Source organism: Glossina fuscipes, unplaced genomic scaffold (genome assembly GCF_014805625.2).
Source record: "Glossina fuscipes isolate IAEA_lab_2018 unplaced genomic scaffold, Yale_Gfus_2 238, whole genome shotgun sequence".
NCBI classification, from domain to species: domain Eukaryota; kingdom Metazoa; phylum Arthropoda; class Insecta; order Diptera; family Glossinidae; genus Glossina; species Glossina fuscipes.
This window is the reverse complement of record NW_023998581.1, coordinates 946,987-965,622: the sequence shown is the minus strand read 5'-3', so window position 1 is coordinate 965,622 and position 18,636 is coordinate 946,987. Positions and strand designations below refer to the sequence as shown.

General features: G+C 34.1%; 1 protein-coding gene across 1 annotated transcript; it reads right to left on the bottom strand.

Annotated features, from left to right (window-relative positions):
- Positions 1 to 2,147: 2,147 nt before the first annotated feature.
- LOC119642629 lies at positions 2,148 to 3,316 on the bottom strand. The gene is made up of 2 exons (XM_038041823.1): positions 2,993 to 3,316; positions 2,148 to 2,904 (listed from the first exon to the last, which is right to left on the bottom strand). The coding sequence occupies exon 2, from the start codon at positions 2,901 to 2,903 to the stop codon at positions 2,148 to 2,150; it is 756 nt and encodes a 251-aa protein (XP_037897751.1). The 5' UTR covers position 2,904; positions 2,993 to 3,316.
- Between the last annotated feature and the right edge of the window lie 15,320 nt (positions 3,317 to 18,636).

Here is an 18,636-nt window from a genome sequence, read left to right as displayed (position 1 = left end):
TCCTAGCACAGAATTGCAAGAAAAATGAATGACCTAAAATATCACAAAAAAAATTTTACATTGATGTTCAAAGCCCGCAGAAATTCTTTCTCTTGTTAGGATTGTGAAGATTAGGATACCTTTGGGTACAGTGACAAAAAATGTTTTGCACCATTTTTAAAGGTAATTAATTGATTAGAACATAAGGTATGAGATTGCTTAAAGTATTCTTTCAGTTGTAAAGTCAATGGAGTTCCACTGACACGTGCGCCCGCGGACTATTGTTATGAGCGTCATAATCACATAGCAGCTGTTAATGCCTTATTGCAAACCACGTTCCGAGCAAAGTAATGTAATGGCCGTTCTTCAAAAAAAAAAACTAGCATATTATATGATAGCAAAAGAAAACGATCTTAGAAAACCTTGAGATTCTTTTCAGACCTGCGTGTATTTTTTACTAGGAAGCTGTCTATATATGTTCACTCGTAATCAGTATTACATTGGAATATATTCAATGTGTCAACCCTTCACGCATTTCTCGCACATTAACGATTACGTTGAAATTATTTGAACGTTTATCGGCATCTACTGATATCAAATTTTCTGTATTCAAAAATGAAATTTTCGGCTAGTTTTTTTAAGAAGGCAACGTTGTACCTATGGGTACTTACAAGCGTGTTGGGCGTTTTTAATTCCCATACCGTCAAGTTGCCATCCAACATGAGCTCGAAAATCATGAAGTCGTGATGATGGTATTCTTCCAATCCTTCATAACATGTTTCTGAATTAGACGAACAGCATCTTTGGGAGGGTACGTGACAGTCCGGGAATATATTTGATTTCTCGCAAGAAACCGTTAGTTTTCTTTTCTTCACACTAAAGAATTGCTCAATTTATTTGAACAAATTTTCCTTTTTTCACCTTCAAAAACTTGCATTGTAAAATGATTGAAATGTGTTTGATTTCTTGCAATAAACCGTTAGCTGGTTTTCTTTTCTTTCCGTGTTGAAAAAAAATACCATATGTTGACAATAGAGAGAACAGAGTTGTTAAAGAAATGAAGCACTATGTCAAGTGCTTAGCCTCTGTCATCAAATGAAGAAAAAGAAGAACCACTTCATGTGCTCACAGTTTCATTTCTGTAAAAGGTATCTCGTGGACCCTGATTTTGATGGGCATAAGGAACTAAGCCAACTCATCTTAGAGAGTTTTGAATAGAGAGGGCTAAATTGCCTCAGAATCTTATAGTTTTTTTATAAGCATGGTTTTTCAAAGCTTCGCTTTCTTCGTTTCTTTTCTTCCAAAATATAGAAGATTCGCCCATGCTAGATAACATTTTTCTAATAAATAAGCAGAAATACCTCACGAATAGGCAGCGCATAAGTTAAGGAACAAATGCATGGCAAATGCATTTTATATTAAAATTTATTACAAATATAAAACCTTGCCATTTATTGAAAGCTACTCCATTCTCTCCATATTAATTAAAAAATTAATAGCTACTATTGTAAATAAGAATTAAGTTAATTATATTTAAACTTACCTATAAAACATATGTTGGTCAACAAAAATGTGTAATTAGTGTTAGTATTACTAAATTTAAGAAATCCTAAAGAAAAAGCGAATTGTATTTTATACGTTTGAATAAGCGCTTTAGCAATAACAAGTTTTTGTAAATTAGTGAACTGCTTAGCTAACCTTTAAAAAAATATCTATGGATCTCTTTGTTGGCGATAAATTATTAGTAAGTTACTTATTTTTGATATTAGATACATTGGAAAAGTATTTTGTGAAATATGAGCCGTCACGAAAAGAACAATGTGTTTAATAAAAAAGATTGAATAGAGGATTAGGAGTATTATGGACGAACAACTTGTGCAACAAAAATCGAGAATACCAATCAACATAAGGGTATAACGGCATATGCTTAAACAGAAATTATTGCTGATCAAAAATACACATATATTGTGGGGCATCTAAAGCTTTCTTCTGGGCGTTGCACACATTTTGACAAAATGAACAAACCCGTCATCCTTCGTTGATGGGTGTAAAAATAGTGTTTAGGGGCTGCATTCACGTCAACATTCTATCATGTAGAGGAGAATAAAAACAAACATGCAAAATTAAAGTTTACATCTTTTATTGCAGTATGGTCGCACTTCACAGAATCAATTAGAATGTGTTTTTAAAAGAATTTGAATTGCTTGTTTGACCAGCACAAATGACTTAACTAGCTTCAGCATATCATCTAACGGCATGCGAAAGCTTTCTATCAAAAATGCTTTATCTTCATAAAATTCTTTAGCGTCGTTTAACCGTTTTTTGATTGATTCCAACGATATATACTCTTGGTTGGATAATTCGACTTCGGTACCCAGTAGTATTGACAGTAGGCTGTGGTTCTCATCAGACAGTTTAGATTTACATTTAAATGTTCGGTGAGTGTTTCTTAAAGTTACCACCGAATGGCTTACATCGCTTGCACTAGGCTCTAATGAAAATTCATCTACATCTTGGAAACACCGTCGTGGAGTTTCGGTTGTAAAATCTGTATGTTCTATTGTTTCTTCAGGCAAATCAATTATTTTAAATCCTTCTTTTAACTTATTGAATTTGGGATGAAGTTCAAGTAATCGGAGTAAGGTTTTCTTTTCGATTGGAAGTTCAAAATTATAAATCCTAGGCAAAACTTTACCGAGAAAGTAAGAGCTTAGTTTCTGAGCTGTGTAATCGCTATATTTGCAATAGTTTTGTAAATTCGAAGAATGGAAATTGTTCCAAACGTTCGGATCATGCAAAAAAAATATTCGATCCGAAGTCAAAATATAGTTAATTAAAGCATACTCCAATTCCGTTTTGGAAGGAATTATCTCTCCCTCGGTATCATTTTCTTCTGCGCTATACCCGTTACTCGAATTTTCCATACTGCTTAGATTCATCAAAGGTACATAAGAAATAAGAACTAAGATATATATATCAGTATACATATAGTTAATTCTAATCGAATGCTTACCTTGCACACACGTACAGTATGTTCTATAAGTGTTAGAATATATTTTCCGATTCAATTATTTTATTATTACAAAAAAACACGTCCAACATCAGAAAAGCCGATTTTACGTCGTCGAATAGTTTTTTAAGAAACTAAAATGGCGAAAGGATAAGAATTCGAGATGGTTGCACTTAACAATTACAAAAATGTTCTTTCCAGATAAGCGTTTTTCTATACAAGCAAAACTCTTCTCCAAATGTTTTTCGAAGCGCTTCACTTTAAAAAATGTAATAATATGATTGAACTGAGTCACGCTTCTTATCCGGACACATATATCTTATTGGCTTAGTCCACTCGACATCAACATCAAACAAAAGAACTAAATTAACTTAAAACTTTGAATTAAGTTGGATGTTTTTGTTTTAGGGCTTACCATAACTTCAAATTTGCGGTTTTTTTTTGATAAATGAGCGATACTTGCAGCTAGTTACCTTCATTTTCTTAACGACCAAAATCTAACATATGTTTGGTGACAAATAAAACCATTTTTTCTGTCATTTTTACTACATTCAAGTAGATTAAAAAGGAATGAATTCCTTACAATTAACAATAATGTCACTATGGATACTCATTGCTTTTCTGTACTCTAATGTCCACTTGTTTTGTTTTTGATCCTCTACACTTTTCAGGCGAATGCTGCCACGAAATTTCGAAGAGTGGAAGAAGAAGAAACACAGTAAATAAATGCATACAATCATGGTGGATCGTTGTATAAATCTGCGAAAGCAGATCTGCTATCGATGTGAAATTAATAGAATGTATTTAAGAAAATGTCATTTTGCAATGAAGATATCTAAACAAGGAAAATGTAAAATTTAAAAAAAAAAAAAAAAAAAGAAAATGTCATTTGCTTAGTTATTACATTGCGACGGAAACCTTGGTCTATTTGTTGATTTTCAAGTGAATTCTATTTATAATAACGTTGGTAATTTTGTCGGTGTCATATAAAGTTTTGATGTTTGTTGCCTGCCTGTTTACTGTCCAATAATTCAATGCAAGGCTTGAGAAATTGCTGTAAGGGAAAGGGGTGACATTGTCCGGATAGGAGAGAGAGGAGAAAAACCGAAGAAGTTGCTAACAGGTACATGATTTTTTAGGAGGTCTAGATCTTAGTTATTATCTGCGCCCGTCGACTTGGAAAACATGTAGGTCCGCGTCTTGCTATGATGACCATTAATGAAGTTCAACAAATTTCCAGCGTTACTTCCAGCGCAGAGTTTATCTATAGTTCGGGCAAGCTGCCTTCTTTTTGTTGGCCTTTCTTGCTGTATCTTTCTACACTTTCTGTAGCTCGACGTATTCTTTGGCAGGGGAAGCATACTTGTTGAATTTCTTTCCGGCAGTTTTAAGCATATTCTTCTTGTAACAGTGCACCTATTCCGTGGTACTCTTCAGATAGATAATCACCCGTAGTTACTTTTACCGTATCAATACGTCTTAAACGCTGAAGATGTACACTGCATTCTAGAAAAAGCAATTATTAGAATTCTTACCAGTTAAGGCTTTCCGAATCTAATTTGTGCACCACTATAGTCGCGCCTAAAATTAAATACTTTTGGAAAAATGCCGTCCCTTGGAGTTACGGCCATGATACTCCTGTACCAATCCATTTTTTACTCTATAACATGTAATAATTTGTCATTTAAAAAAACTTTAATTAAAGAAATTTTCATTGTATTTCTTATTAGGGCAGTGTACATATTATATTGCTACTTGGAATACAGATTATATTAAGTCTGTGCGGATGCATGTAGCTTAAGATAGGCTCACCGTTCATTATATTGAGCGATTCAAAATCATTTCCTAAATCAATTGAGGTATGTCTGAGGTCCGCGATTACTGCGATATTTTGATGAATTTTGGTAAATTGGCGCGTTTTGGTCTTTTAAGAGTAGATTGGATAGAGCCACTCCCCACGTAACTACTTGTTCTGAAAAGACATGTTATAAACAAAATTGAAAGGTTTGGACCGCATGATCTAATTATTTGTTTGAATCACTTCCCACATAAAGCTTCTTATGAAAAATCTTTGTATGATATCATTTTCAATATTTTATGAAATTTGCTCCATAATAATTTTCACCACCGACTAGTCTACTTGATGGACTTATCAAAATTCAATGTCGAAACAAAAGGTGTTCACATCTTTGGTTCCTTTTCCATTGTAGCTCGAATCGCGGAACATAAACGTCGTACAATTGATTCTTATTTCAACCTACTTTCCATGTTTCTCTAGATTGGAGCTCCAATCATAATCTGCCCTCAAGATCGTCTAGACTAAGATGACATACTTTTAAATAGGTTGCTTATGGGTTAATATTTTAGTCTTCGAATTTATTTCTCTGGCAAAAAAATTAATAATAATAATAGTGAAGCAAACGTCGTTAACGTCAAAGACTATTAATGGCGGTCGTAAAGAGAAAATTTGGATTGTCTGAGATATTGGTACGCCTGGAAAAAAATACGCCGTCTTGATAGAAAAAGAATTAAAACGAAGAGGAGGTTGGTTAAGGTCTTAGAATCATGGAGATGGATAGGAAAAGATTTTCCCTTGATTTCGTAAGGATTAGAAATTGTGAACAAATCGTAGCTCTACTTAAAATTTACGTAAAAAGTGTTAAAACTTTACCAAGTAACTATTTATAAAACTTAAGTGTTGTGCAGTTCTTTTAAGGTCTAATCTCGATGTAGTTCTGATCCTGGCAGCGGTATTTGAACAAAAAAAAAACTAAAAGTTTATTGAAGAGTTGTTTGTGATGAGAGCGTTGATTACAACACATTGATGAATAAAATCCCGAATGTTAAAATGGTTGTTCTAAACTTTTTGAATTTGTTGCATTAACGTTACGTGCGTTAAAAAAAGGAATAAAAGTATGTTTGAACGGTTTTTATTTGTTTCGTTCCTTTGGTTTTGGTGGTCAAAAAGATGACTCGAAGAAACGGTGATGTGCGAAGCTACACATTATTTAATAAACCATATGAATACATAAACTTGCTAGCGAAAATTTAATAATGTAACAAATGTATGTTCGAAGAATTTAGAACTAAAGCTTCAAATTTAAAGACAATGTTAACAACAAATTTAACAATTTAATAATCATTCAATAATCATTTAAATCTAAGGTCGACTGTGAACGATGCTAACCATGAACGATGGACGATACGTTCAATCGAGAAAATTTAACGCAATGTTAACTACTACTGCCGAACTAGCTAGCTTTTCAATAACACGTGCGTCTATCCGTTTGCATCGTCCGACCTTTGGACATTTTTGACGCACTTAATTTTGTTTTCTCTCACCAGAGGGGTTAGACATACACACAAATTTCATATAATTATGCTATGAAAATGTGGCGCTCAAACCTGCTCAGATCAAGTAATCTTAAAATATACTTATGTTAACATGCTTAGATCAAGCATACGTAAAACATATATATTTAAAGCAGAAAATGTATACATATTTATATATAAAAAGCTACTAATTTTGAAATTACTTTTTATTATTCTTTTCCGGTAGAACCGCCAAAAGTAGACAGTTTTCGAAATTATAGTACTTAGCCATAATTGCTTGAAAAACGAAAAAACAAGCTACAGCTTATACTTTTGAAGAGTAGGCAAGAGTTGTTGCTGCGGCTCTTCTAAATAATTACGCGTTTAGTGACTAGTTCTAGAATAAATATATAAAGCCATCAAATATATCGCTTTGCAGTTGATAACGAATTTTTGCTTTATTTTCGAGTTAAAATTTTGTTAAGGCGATTCGCTTTTAGTTTTTAGGAAAATTTTTCTCATCCTCTCACTTATACTTGAGAACGCGAAGACCGAAGGGAGGAATGAAATACATACATACAAATAAATAAACTCTATTATTATTTAAAGAAACTTTTTTTGGGAAATGTTTTTCCTTTGATTTTTCTGTACCTATAAGATAAACAAAGTAGAATGTTTAAAACTATTTCGCACATTTCTCAAACGGAGGTATATTATCTGCCTAAAAATGTTTTAATTCTAAAATAAATATGGTGGACCTGACCTAGTGCATTCTTTTTTTCTTAACAGTGCCAGCAATATCGTAAATAAAAATAAAAGGACTTGGAGAGTAGAGTGGGATAAGCTAAGTGTGTTAATTCGAAATTAATTATGGCGGACTGTGTAGATTGATTCTTCTTAATAATACATTTTAATGAAGTAAGATGTCAAAGATTAATTTTGTCTTATTCATTTTTTTATGACAATAAATAAAAGCATTGGAAAAATTTTAATAGTGGGGGATATACGAAATTCGCCCTCAACCGAATATAACTTTCTTACCTGTTTTTTAATCAAAATATAAAGTGGATACGATAAGGTATACTTACGAAACACAAATGTATCGAAAATAGTGCGGCAGATCGGCTTTGAAAAAGCCTCTATTCAGGAATGTGTTGAGGAAGTTAGATCATTATAGTCGGAGCGATCAAAAACGAATCTTTAAAGAAGCTCTTATGTGATTCGTTATGTGACGTCAACAATAACTAGCATTAAATTTAGTATAAATTATTTTTTGACCAAGAATTTATTCATTATTCATTGTCTTCAGACTTCAAATTTATAACTTGTAGCCGCATGAAGGCTAATTTTTGATGAAAATCCCTAGTATGCTTTACCATCTTCTGGACAAGTTTTCACCGTAAAATATTAAAAAGTAACTTTTGAGGCCGTATAAAACCTTAAATTTTCTAAGAACATTTACGAGGGAGAAATTTTTCGCATTAATTTAATACTATTTCAGATCGATTCATCCAGGAATATTAAAAAGGAAAATATATATTCATAAGTATTAAGAATGCGAAATGCTAATGATTTTTCAAAATAATTTTTTATACGGGTGAGTTATCGTTCATTTCTAATAGCGTCCTTGAGACAAAACATGTCGATCTACCAAATTTGATGAAAATATTTCAAAAATCTCTCCCAATAATTTTGTCCATCAATAAATGCGTTCAGTCTTCAATTCGCAATGATAAATAAAATATTGACCTAACAGTGCATTCCTAGAGAATCTTTAAATGGTTTATTTTTAAAAATCAATCGCATTAGTTCGTCATAATATCATTATTGCGGGAATGGTGGACTGAAGGGAAAACATTGCAATTGCTTGCAAGGCAACATGCGTCCTATATGCGAAACTTCAGCTCCATCCACAATGGCGAATTAAAAAATAACAAATTTCTTTAAACCTACCGGTTATCTGGAAGATACGTACGTATAATCGAGAAGTAGCTTTACAAAATTTTTTTAGTTTCCTTTTTCTCATTTATTGTACACAACACCGAAAGATGATGTTATATTAATTTTGTGAAAACGCTTGTAATGCTCAGAAGGATGCATCAAATATTTCACAAGATTCCTTGATCAACATCAAATTCTAAATTGATTTAAGCGTGTCCGCCTGTGTAATGTCCGTTGTAAACATTCCCCCATTCCCCCTGTTCGCTGACATGAAGGTATCGACTTCAAATTTGACAGCAACGCTAGAAGTTAGTCGCGGTCGTTGACATTGAAAATGGGGCAAATTGATCGAAGAAAATTTGGTTTTTAACTCATTACTCAAAATCATAGCAGATAAATATATAAAAATTTAAACGCATCGCTTACACGCCGTCGCATTCTTCAGTGAAGTGTATAGTAATAATAATCTCTCTCCACGATTTGAGCACGTGATCGCAGTCCTTAGAAAACGAGAGGTGGGGGTGGCAGCATCGACCGAATAAGAAATCGTGGTCGCAGTGCTGGTGGCAATGGTTGACGCAGATGTAGAGATGTTGTTACCAAAAATTATAACGACCAACAACATATATAAATAAGTGTTTAGGAACCTTATTTATAACCATTTTCAATATTTTTTCAAAAAAGAGTTCGTAATTATTCAATTTACATGTCGAGAAGCTTTCGATTTATTCGAAACTTCAATTTTCCTTTTACTTTGTCACTTTAAATGCGCTGTTATAAAAACTATTGATATTTAAAGGAAAGATTACTTTGATGGAACGACCAGATAAGGTTGTTGAAGGAAAACCCTAAGGTAGTAGATGAACATTGTACTACAAAAAAGTGAGTTGAAAGAATTTCCTACAGATATTTACTTTGCTTTCTCCGCTTAGAATTTATAAAAACATTATATTTTTTGAATGGTTATTCGCATTCGCACATTGCCATGCAAGTACTGCTACATTGAAATATACTCGATATGGTTTAAATAAATAATTTGGAAGGTAACAAATACATTTATATTCAATCTACATACATTCATTACAGATAGTTAATTAATGTTGATTTAGAATATCGTTCGCCATCGAACATAAACTTGGGTTCTGTATTGCTGGTATTTATAACTGACGCCTGAAATTTCGTTCATTTGCTTTTATAACATTAATTTCCCATCTGGCAGCAATATTGATTAGCCTTCAGTTTATATTACGTTCAGAATCCTCTAAGGAGAGAGGCACAATGAGGTGTCATTTTCGTCTTCGCGTTAAAAACTACCAAATGCTAAACACAATAGCCACGACACCATATTGTTTTACAGGACAATGTAAACACAGACATGTAGTTTTAGAATCAAAAATACAGAAATCAACGTAAATGTAAACCCCAAATATATAAAAAATAATAATTTTGTTAATCTTCATAGTCCGCTTAAATTTTATATCACCTTCATGACCCTTTTTGCCTATTAATTGATCCATAATTTGGAAGTTAACATTTACGACTTTATAATGAAACACGTTCAACTTTAAAAAAAGTGGTCGTTTTTCTTTGTTTTTCATTTCTGACAAAATAACGCATGCTATAAACCAAAATTAGAAATCATATAATATATTAGATAAATAACCTTAAAATTTATAAGAAACTATCATTATTTCTTCTTGCGAATTTTTCTTTTTTTGTTATTTGTATGTACTGTGGAGGCCTTTGCGGCCCAATCGTTGTGGCTGGGGTAGCTCAGCGGCCCAGGAAAACACAAGAAATTTATATTTAGGGATCTTTATTTTATTCTTTATTTTCTTCACTTCACAACGCAATTGACTCTCCCGTGATTCCATACTCGACTTTCGAATATGACTAATCTAACTGAACTCTCTAATATGACTAATTTAACTAAACTCTCTAATATGACTAATCTAACTAAAACTATCCTACCCCATTGTTAATCTATTCTTATTCTACTCTTAATCTATCTCTATTCCACACTTATCCTTTTCTTATCCTATTCCTATTCTATTCTTATTCTACCCTTAATCGATTCCTATCCTATTCTTATTCTATCCTTACCCTATTCTTATTCTATTCTTATTCTCTATCCTCAACTGGCTTGCACTCTAACTTAGTCTAGCACTTTTCCCCCACCAGAGACGGAGAATCCGTGAGGACAAAACGAGAGACGACTTTGGCTCCTCACAGATCCTGTTCTTTGGGTGGAAGAAGTGACTGATGGTACGCCTCCCCGGTATTGGTCGGTCGGTGACGGCTTCGGTGTGGCGGTGCTGTTCGCTGCTGCAATTGAGTTTGCTGCTGCTGCTATGTTGTGAATGTTGCTGCGTTCGCAGCTATTGGGTCGAAATATGGTCGCAGAGCCTGTTGTTTGCGCAGAGCAGAGTGCTAATATTCATGATGGGTGCACAGCTTGTTGCCTGAGCAGAGCAGGGTGCTACTGTTTCGTGATAACGCAGAGCCATCGCGCGTGGTACTCGTCTCCAGAGCAAGGTGTTATCATTGGGTGGGCAGAGCAGGGTGCTATCACTTCATGATAACGCAGAGCCTATTGCCTGGGCAGAGCAGATTTCTATCATTTCGTGATGACGCAGAGCCATCGGGCGTGGCACTCGCCTCCCATTGGTGGAGTGTCCTACTGACGCTCTGTAATCTTCGGCTTTGCGACATCGGAGTGTCGGATCGTTGGCCGGTGATTCCGTCATCTCTCGTGTACGTTTGGCTTTCCGACATTGAGTTGCCGGAGCGATGTTGAGATGATGATAGTTGTTGTCGTTGATGTTGTTCATATAAGTGTTGGCGATGTTATTTAGGTAGGTGGGGCGTTGGCGGAGGAGGCTTCGGCGGGGTGGGTGCTTAGTGCTTCCGAGTGCGGCGAGGGCCATCCCGTTTAGCTGCTCACTCCCCTCGGTAGCTGACGGTGATAACGTTCATCGATCACCACAGTCCGCCGATCCGGTGCTCCTGTACGCTGGAATTCCGCGAACATCCGGGTATTCACTACGGCCGCATTGAGAAAGATTACTGTCGGAAGATCCGTGATTCGGTGGCTGGATGGCGACTGGATCTGGTCAGCCTTTGAAAATAACTGACAGTCCGGCTGTGTCGTAGCAAAGGGAAGCGCACGCGGTACCTCGGTGTCTCGGATGCGGTAAGGGCCGTGCATGGCGGTTGGAAGCCAGGGTAACTCAATAACCCTCCATCCTCGGTGGTGGTTGAGAGTAAGCCGATACCGTGGCCTCTCGTCGAAGATGACTTCCTCGAGGCAGCACGGTTGTCGACGGAATTCCGCCTGCATGTTCTCTTGCAGACATAGTGCTTAACAGTTTTAAAACCGGCTAGCCTCTTGGGGCTTGTATCTGTTGGGGTGATGCGTGGTGACCTGGAGTGGAAGTTCTTAGGTGTTTTCCCTCGGCGGAGTGGGGCTGTGCCTCAACAGGTGTGCGTTCGCTCGACCGCAAGGTCGCGCGGGTTCGGTGGTGGAGTCTGGTTCGGTGAGCGACAGGGCCGCTAGTGCGCGAACTAACGTCGCTTGTTCATCTGAGTTAAAAGTTTCGGTCGTGTCGAGAGCCTCGCGTTCCTCCGCGGATACAGCCGATGATGAGCTACTGGTACTAAGCGTTCGGTCTCGAGGCCTCCACTGGGTCGCGGAGAATCTCCGTAGACCGTTGCCGGCGGAATGCATCTCGTGAACCGATGAGGAGGATTAGGGGAATTTCACGCTTAGTAGTTGCATGTAGGTAGAGCGGCAAGCTTAGCTAAAGTTAGCGATACATAATTTGGTGATTTCCCTCGGCTTTGAATGTATCTTTCTTTGGTAGATTTTCTTCTTTTCGATTTGTTTATTTTTCTCCCTTTCCTTTGGTTTTTGTTTTTTATTTCCTTTTCTTTATTTATTTTTTTCCTCCTTTTGAATGTTTTCTTCTTTCCATTTTTTTTTGTTTATTCATTTTTTTTCTGTTCTTGTATTTGGGTTTTCTATCTTTTCGCTTAGGATTGGTGTTCGTCTTTTATTTTGTTTTCCCTTTATTAATTTTTTCTTTTAATATATCTTCGCTAGCACGCACAAATTTCTAATGGGGGGTTAGTAGGCGATGCATTGGTATAATTGTTATTTGTAATAAATTTCAACATTTCGAAAAGATCATACAACAATTCTTATACGTATTTCTTCTTTGGTTTTCTTTTATTGATTATTATCCCTATTATCTTACTTTTGTATCGCTTATTTTTATATTGGAATAAATGTCCTGATATTTATTTTAGTTGCGAAAGTTTATTTATTGAAATATTTAATTTTTCAAATTGTCTTTACAACTTCGCTTATGGTTTGTTTATTTGTCGTTTTGTTTTTCCTTTTTTTTTGAAAATGATTTGCTTTATTGACAAATTATCCCTCTACCATAAATTTCGTATTCCCTTTTCAATGTTATGAAATCTTTACACAACCTGTTACAAGAAAGTTTCCATCAAATACTGAACAATGGTATCTGATCCTACTAAATGGTTAACGCTTCCTCACCGGTATTTGGATTTCAACTATTTGGTAAATAATTACAGGGCTGGTTGTAATTTCGTTTGATAACAGAAGGGCTTTCAAAAGTAGCCTACAGGTTTCCGACGACAATCGAAATTTATTTTGAAGGAGAGTAAGTTCGGTTATCCCTAAGGTACAGAGGTAGTAGCTTAGCTGTTATATAAAATACTTTATCAATTTAAGTTGTATTTTTCTTTTATTTCTTTTCTTTTTTTTTATTATCTTACAAGTACCTTAATAAAATTTTGAATATCACCACCTTTTTGTTGTAATTATAATTATTTTTTTTATTTCTTCTAACGTCTCATATTGAGCGTTAGGCGATCAATATTCTAAACTGAAAGAGGGCAATGTGTGTTGATACTAAATAGAATTAAACTTGGCGAACGAAGCTTAATGTATTTTCCTTATGCTTATCTTTATATTCAATGTTGTGTGTATTAAGGTAACTGTTGTTATTTGAAAGTATGTCTTTGTTTATTTCAATTATGAAGTTTATGGGAAACTATATTCCATACCCACTACCCAGCACATATTATTCCATTTGCAATGAAGAATGTACACAATGAGCCGATTAAAGATTTATCAAAACGTTAATAGTATGTTATAAGCGAAAGTAGTTTAGAAAATTCTGATTATGAAAAGCTAACTACACTTAGATGCGGCGCAGATGTGAATTAATGGCAAATGGAAGTTTGCAATTTACACATGCTATGAATTATATACTTTTGTATTTCTAAACGAGAGATTTCAACAACTTTCGAACTCGAGATTCGTTTCGATCTCTCATCTTTACGCATACATCCTGCATTCGCCAAAACGGGTATACTACACAACCTATTAAGAGTCAACAAGGAAAAATAATAGCAATATAATAAGAACAATTTTATACTTTCGTAATGAATTTCACTTGTAGAGATGCTTACCTATTTCTTCTTTTGCGCCTTCCACAGTTAAGATATTTTCTTTTAGTAATTTCTCGTAACTCTTGACGCCACTTTTACTAGCTTTTCTCCGGTTATTGCATTTAATTGGGGCGCCTGGCATCGTATTGCATGTCGTAATGCAATACCTAGCCAGTTGTAGTGCGATTTTTGAAATTTTTTTTTCTTTTTTTGCTACAAATGCAAATTCAGCATAATTCTGTCGCACTTCAAAGTTGATGCATACGACGGTATGCGATCACACTACACCCTTACCGTTTTAGAGAGAAAATTGTTAATGTGTTACAAGACGTTAACAATGTTATGAAAGAGAATTTTAATAGAGTAAACAGTAGTTCTTAAATAAATTTTTATGTGTTTAGTTTATATTTACATATAGTTTTTAATTATATTTCGTTTATAGGCTTTAATTTTTAAATTTTGACAGTTTTGATTTCATAGTCTTAATAAGATTTGGTTTATAAATTTTCTATGTTTTTTAAGTAAATTTAGTTTACATCTATTGTATTCTATCTCTTAATTAAATTTTTATGTACAGTTTTTGGCTTATCTTTAATTAGTATTGTGACATTGGGTTTTTTGATATCTATTACTTCATAGGGTCCTTCATAGGGTGTATCTAATCTCATCCTGTTGTGTGTCTTTAATAAGATTTGTTCTCCTATGTTTATATCGATTGGATTCGTGTAATGTTCCTCTGATAGTTGTGTTCTTGCTACCTTCGCTTTTTCTAAAAATCTTTTAGCTTTTTCTAAAGAGTATTTTAATTTTGTTTTTAGCTTATTTATGTAGTTTTCTGGGTTGTATGTAGGATTTGAATTTAATATTTTCTCGTTGGGCATGTATGGCAATTTTCCATATATTAGTTCAAAAGGCGTATATTGTGTTTGTACGTGAGGGGTAGTGTTATATGCGAAAGTGTAGTATGGTATCCATTTATCCCAATCATTGTTTGTTGAAAAGGCTAAAAAGTATTCGTTAAGAACTCTGTGGTTGCTTTCAACTGTACCTAAATTTTCGTGGTGGTAGGGGGTTGAGAGCTTTTGTTCGATACTTAGTAACAGACAAATTTCTTTTATTAGTTCATTGTTGAACTCTGTTCCTCTGTTAGATTTGAATGTTTTAAATTGGCCGTATTTAAGTATTACCTTTTCTGTTAAAATTTTGGCGATTGATTTTGCGCTTTTATCTACAATAGGATGTGCGGTTATATATTTTGTTAATTCGCATTTGATTGTTAGTATGTATCGGAAATTATTGGAAGGTTTCATTGGTCCTACTGTGTCTATACTTAGTGTTTCAAAAGATATGGACGGTATATCTGTTATTGTGAGAGGTTCTTTTGTGTGTTTGGTTTGTTTGCTTGTTTGGCAAATGTGGCATTGTTTTATATAATTTTTTATCATCTTGAACATATTGCGCCAGATGTATTTTTGGCTTAGTTTTTGAAATGTGTTTTTCTTACTCCGAAATGTCCTGAGTGTGGGCAAGTGTGGTATTCTTCCATTAATTTGCACTTTTCTCCATCATCATATATTCTTTCTCTTTCTTTGTATAATAGTATATTTATGCGGTTTCTTTTAATATTGTTGAATTTTTCTTTTAATATCTCTTTGAATATCTATTTAAATATATCATCATGTAGACTTAATGCATAGTCTAAGAAATTTAACTTGTTTAGTTTTGATTCAATTTTTCCAAGAGCGCATCGAAATGGTCTGGATATTCATTGCACCTCACACGTGTGCAGTTTAATTCTTTAACATTTTCAATTATCATATCTTTTATCCCGCTTTCGAATTTGAATTCTAATATTCTTGTGTTCTTAATGTTATTTATTGACGTGCATTCCCACATATTTAGTTGTTCATGTGTGTGTTTTCTTTTGCCGATTTACTTCTGGTTATTACTAGCGTCTTTTTTATTCGTTCCTGATCTTCTTCTCTGGATATTGGAATCATCTCTTTTAATATATCAGAATTTATGTTTATCCTTGACAAGGCGTCAGCGTTAGTGTTGTTTGAACCTTTTTTATAAATTATGTTGAAATCGTAGTCCAATTATTCTATTCTTATACTGGTTAATTTTGAGGTGGGGTTTTTGTGAGAGAATAGTGCTACTAATGGTCTGTGATCAGTTATCAATGTAAATTTTTTGCCGAATAAGCAGGGCCTGAAATGTGTTATTCCAAAGTGGATTGCGAGTAGCTTTTTTTCTATGATTGGTTTGTTTTTTTCGTGTTTGTTTAGAAATTTTCTTGCGTATGCGATGGATAAGTCTTGACCTATTTCTCCTTGTGGTAGTACTGCTCCTAAGGCGTAATTTGATGCATCAGTTGTTAAAATGTAGGGTTTATCGGAATTTGGATATTGTAATATGGGTGGGGACATTAATTTGTTTTTGAGTTCTAGGAATGCCTGATTACATTGGTTTGTCCAGTCGAAGTCTTTTCCTTTTTTGAGGAGATCGTTTAGTGGTTGTGCTATGTCAGCGAAGTCTTTTATAAATTTCCTGTAATAGTTGCAAAATGCTACAAATCTTACGTCGTCTGTATTTTTGGGTTGGGGATAGCTTTTTATTGTTTCGTACTTAGCGGGATCTGGTTTTACGCCTTCGGGTGTTATTAGGTGTCCTAAATAGGTTACTTCTGGTTGTAGGAAGTTGCATTTGGATGGATTTAGTTTTAGGTTGTATTTGTTAAGTCGTTCTAGTACTTTCGTTAAATTTCTGTTGTGATGTTCGAAACTACATCCGTGTATTATTACGTCGTTTACGTATAAAAATGCTTCGGTGTCTAGTCCTGATAAAGCTATGGGTAACATTCTTTGAAACGACGAAATTTTTGAAAAGGCGGTTAAAGGTCGCGAGTTTTTGTTAAGTTTTATTTGATGAAATGAGTTTGTCATGTCCAAAGTGGAGAAATATTTTGCTCGTCCTAGTCTATCTAAGAAGTCTTCTAATCTTGTAAGGGGGAATTTCTCGTTTACTATTTTTTCGTTTAGTTTTCTGTAGTCAACTACTAGTCACCATTTCTTTATGTCTGTCTGATTTTTTTTGGGTACTAGTAAACGTGGTGAGTTATAGGGGCTAATTGAGGGTTCTATAATGTTTTGTTCAGTCTTCATGCTGTCGTTGGGGTGTACACAACCAACTTCAGCGTCTTACTCAATTGAAATAAAGAAAAGAGTCAAACATAACCTAGAAAGCAAAAAATTAAAAAAATCTTAGTAAAAAAGCATCAATATTTCATCATCACGTGAAATTTTGAATATCATCAATGGATTTCTATAAAGTTTCTGGATTATGGATCTAAATGTAAGTTAAAAGGTCCAATCCATATCAAATTCAAACAAAAAAAAAAAAAAAAAAAATATAATGTTTTGTTGTAATAATTCTTTTACCTGAGTATTTATGGTGTTAGTTTGTGTGTGGGGTAATATATAGTTTTTTATGTACACTGGTGTGTTGTCGTTTGTTTCTATGTTTTGTGTATAAAAATTATTTGCTGTGAGTGGTTCATTTTCTAGGTGGAATACTGTTTGAAATTTTTTGAAAATTTTTATGAGTTCTTGTTTTTGAGAGTTGTTGACTGTGTCTAATTTTATGGATTGTAATATACTTTGGAATCGTTGTTCATCATATTGAGTGTGTATATTGGTGTTTTGTATAATTTGGTAGGTATGGAGTGGTTGGGTGTTGCTATGTAGGTGTTGTATGGTGATTTCTTCATCTAGGGTATTTAGTATTTTAATGTGTTTTTGTCCGTTTTTTGGTATTATTGAATTGGCTAAAAATATTCCTTTTATTCTGCACACTTTATGTATTCTTCTTCTTTCTATTCTTCGTATTATCGTCTTCTTCATTTTAATATTCTTCATATATTCATTAATAATCTTTAATATTCTTTCTATTCCTCGTATATTCTTCTTATATTCTTCGATATATACTTTATCTTCATTTTAATATTCTTTCTTCATATATTTTTATATAATCTTCGTATCTTCTTCTTATATTTCTATGCATTCTTGGGAGCGTACCGCAGTAGTCTCGATATTCAATTGTCCTTTTAAACTCCTTTGCATGTTAAGTTTGTGTATTATTTAGAGGAATCATTAGTAAATGTCCTTTTAAACTCCTTTGCATGTTAAGTTTGTGCATTATTTAGAGGAATCATTAGTAAATGTTGTTGGGAGAGGATTTCCTATCTGTACACTGCATCTTGTGTAGCAGTGACTTTACCGTGATAAAATACAAGTTTTGAGGAAATGATCACACCGACTGGCTTTTAGTTGGGTGGGATCGTTATTATCTGTCTTAAATAGGTTCATGCTGATTGTAGAGTCTTTGGAATCCATCAATGTAACAGAAAAAGTTATGCTCCCTATTTCAAATATAATTGTTTGTTGGTGAGTTTTATTTTGGTTTTTGTTTGTTATTATTATTATTATTTTTTTTTTGTTTAGTAAGACCTCTTAACTTTTTGTTTGAAATATCTACACTTTATATATTTTAATATTCTACGTACCTATTTGATCTTCTTAATGTTAACATTTTTTGTATTGTAAGGAAGCGATTTTGCTTCCTTACGAAACACAAGTCCGTCCGCCCTAGACATGTATCTCCAGCAGGCAACCCGCCAGTCCGATCTGTCCGTGCACGCCCGAAGACAAGCAGCCCCCTCCAACTTCAAACACTGAATCACAAATGATACTGGCAAAGTTAAAATCATTAAAACGCACACCTATGCGTGAAAAATTAAAATCTCAGAAACTATTTGTGTAAAAGTAAGATCTCAAATCATTCCTGTAAAATCAAAATCTCAAACACACTAACTCAAGTTCATAAAACACACACCTATGCGTAAAAAAAAA

Bases quoted from the DNA above. Each gene is read 5' to 3' on its own strand.
- LOC119642629 (XM_038041823.1), bottom strand. From the start codon at position 2,903: ATGGAAAATTCGAGTAACGGGTATAGCGCAGAAGAAAATGATACCGAG.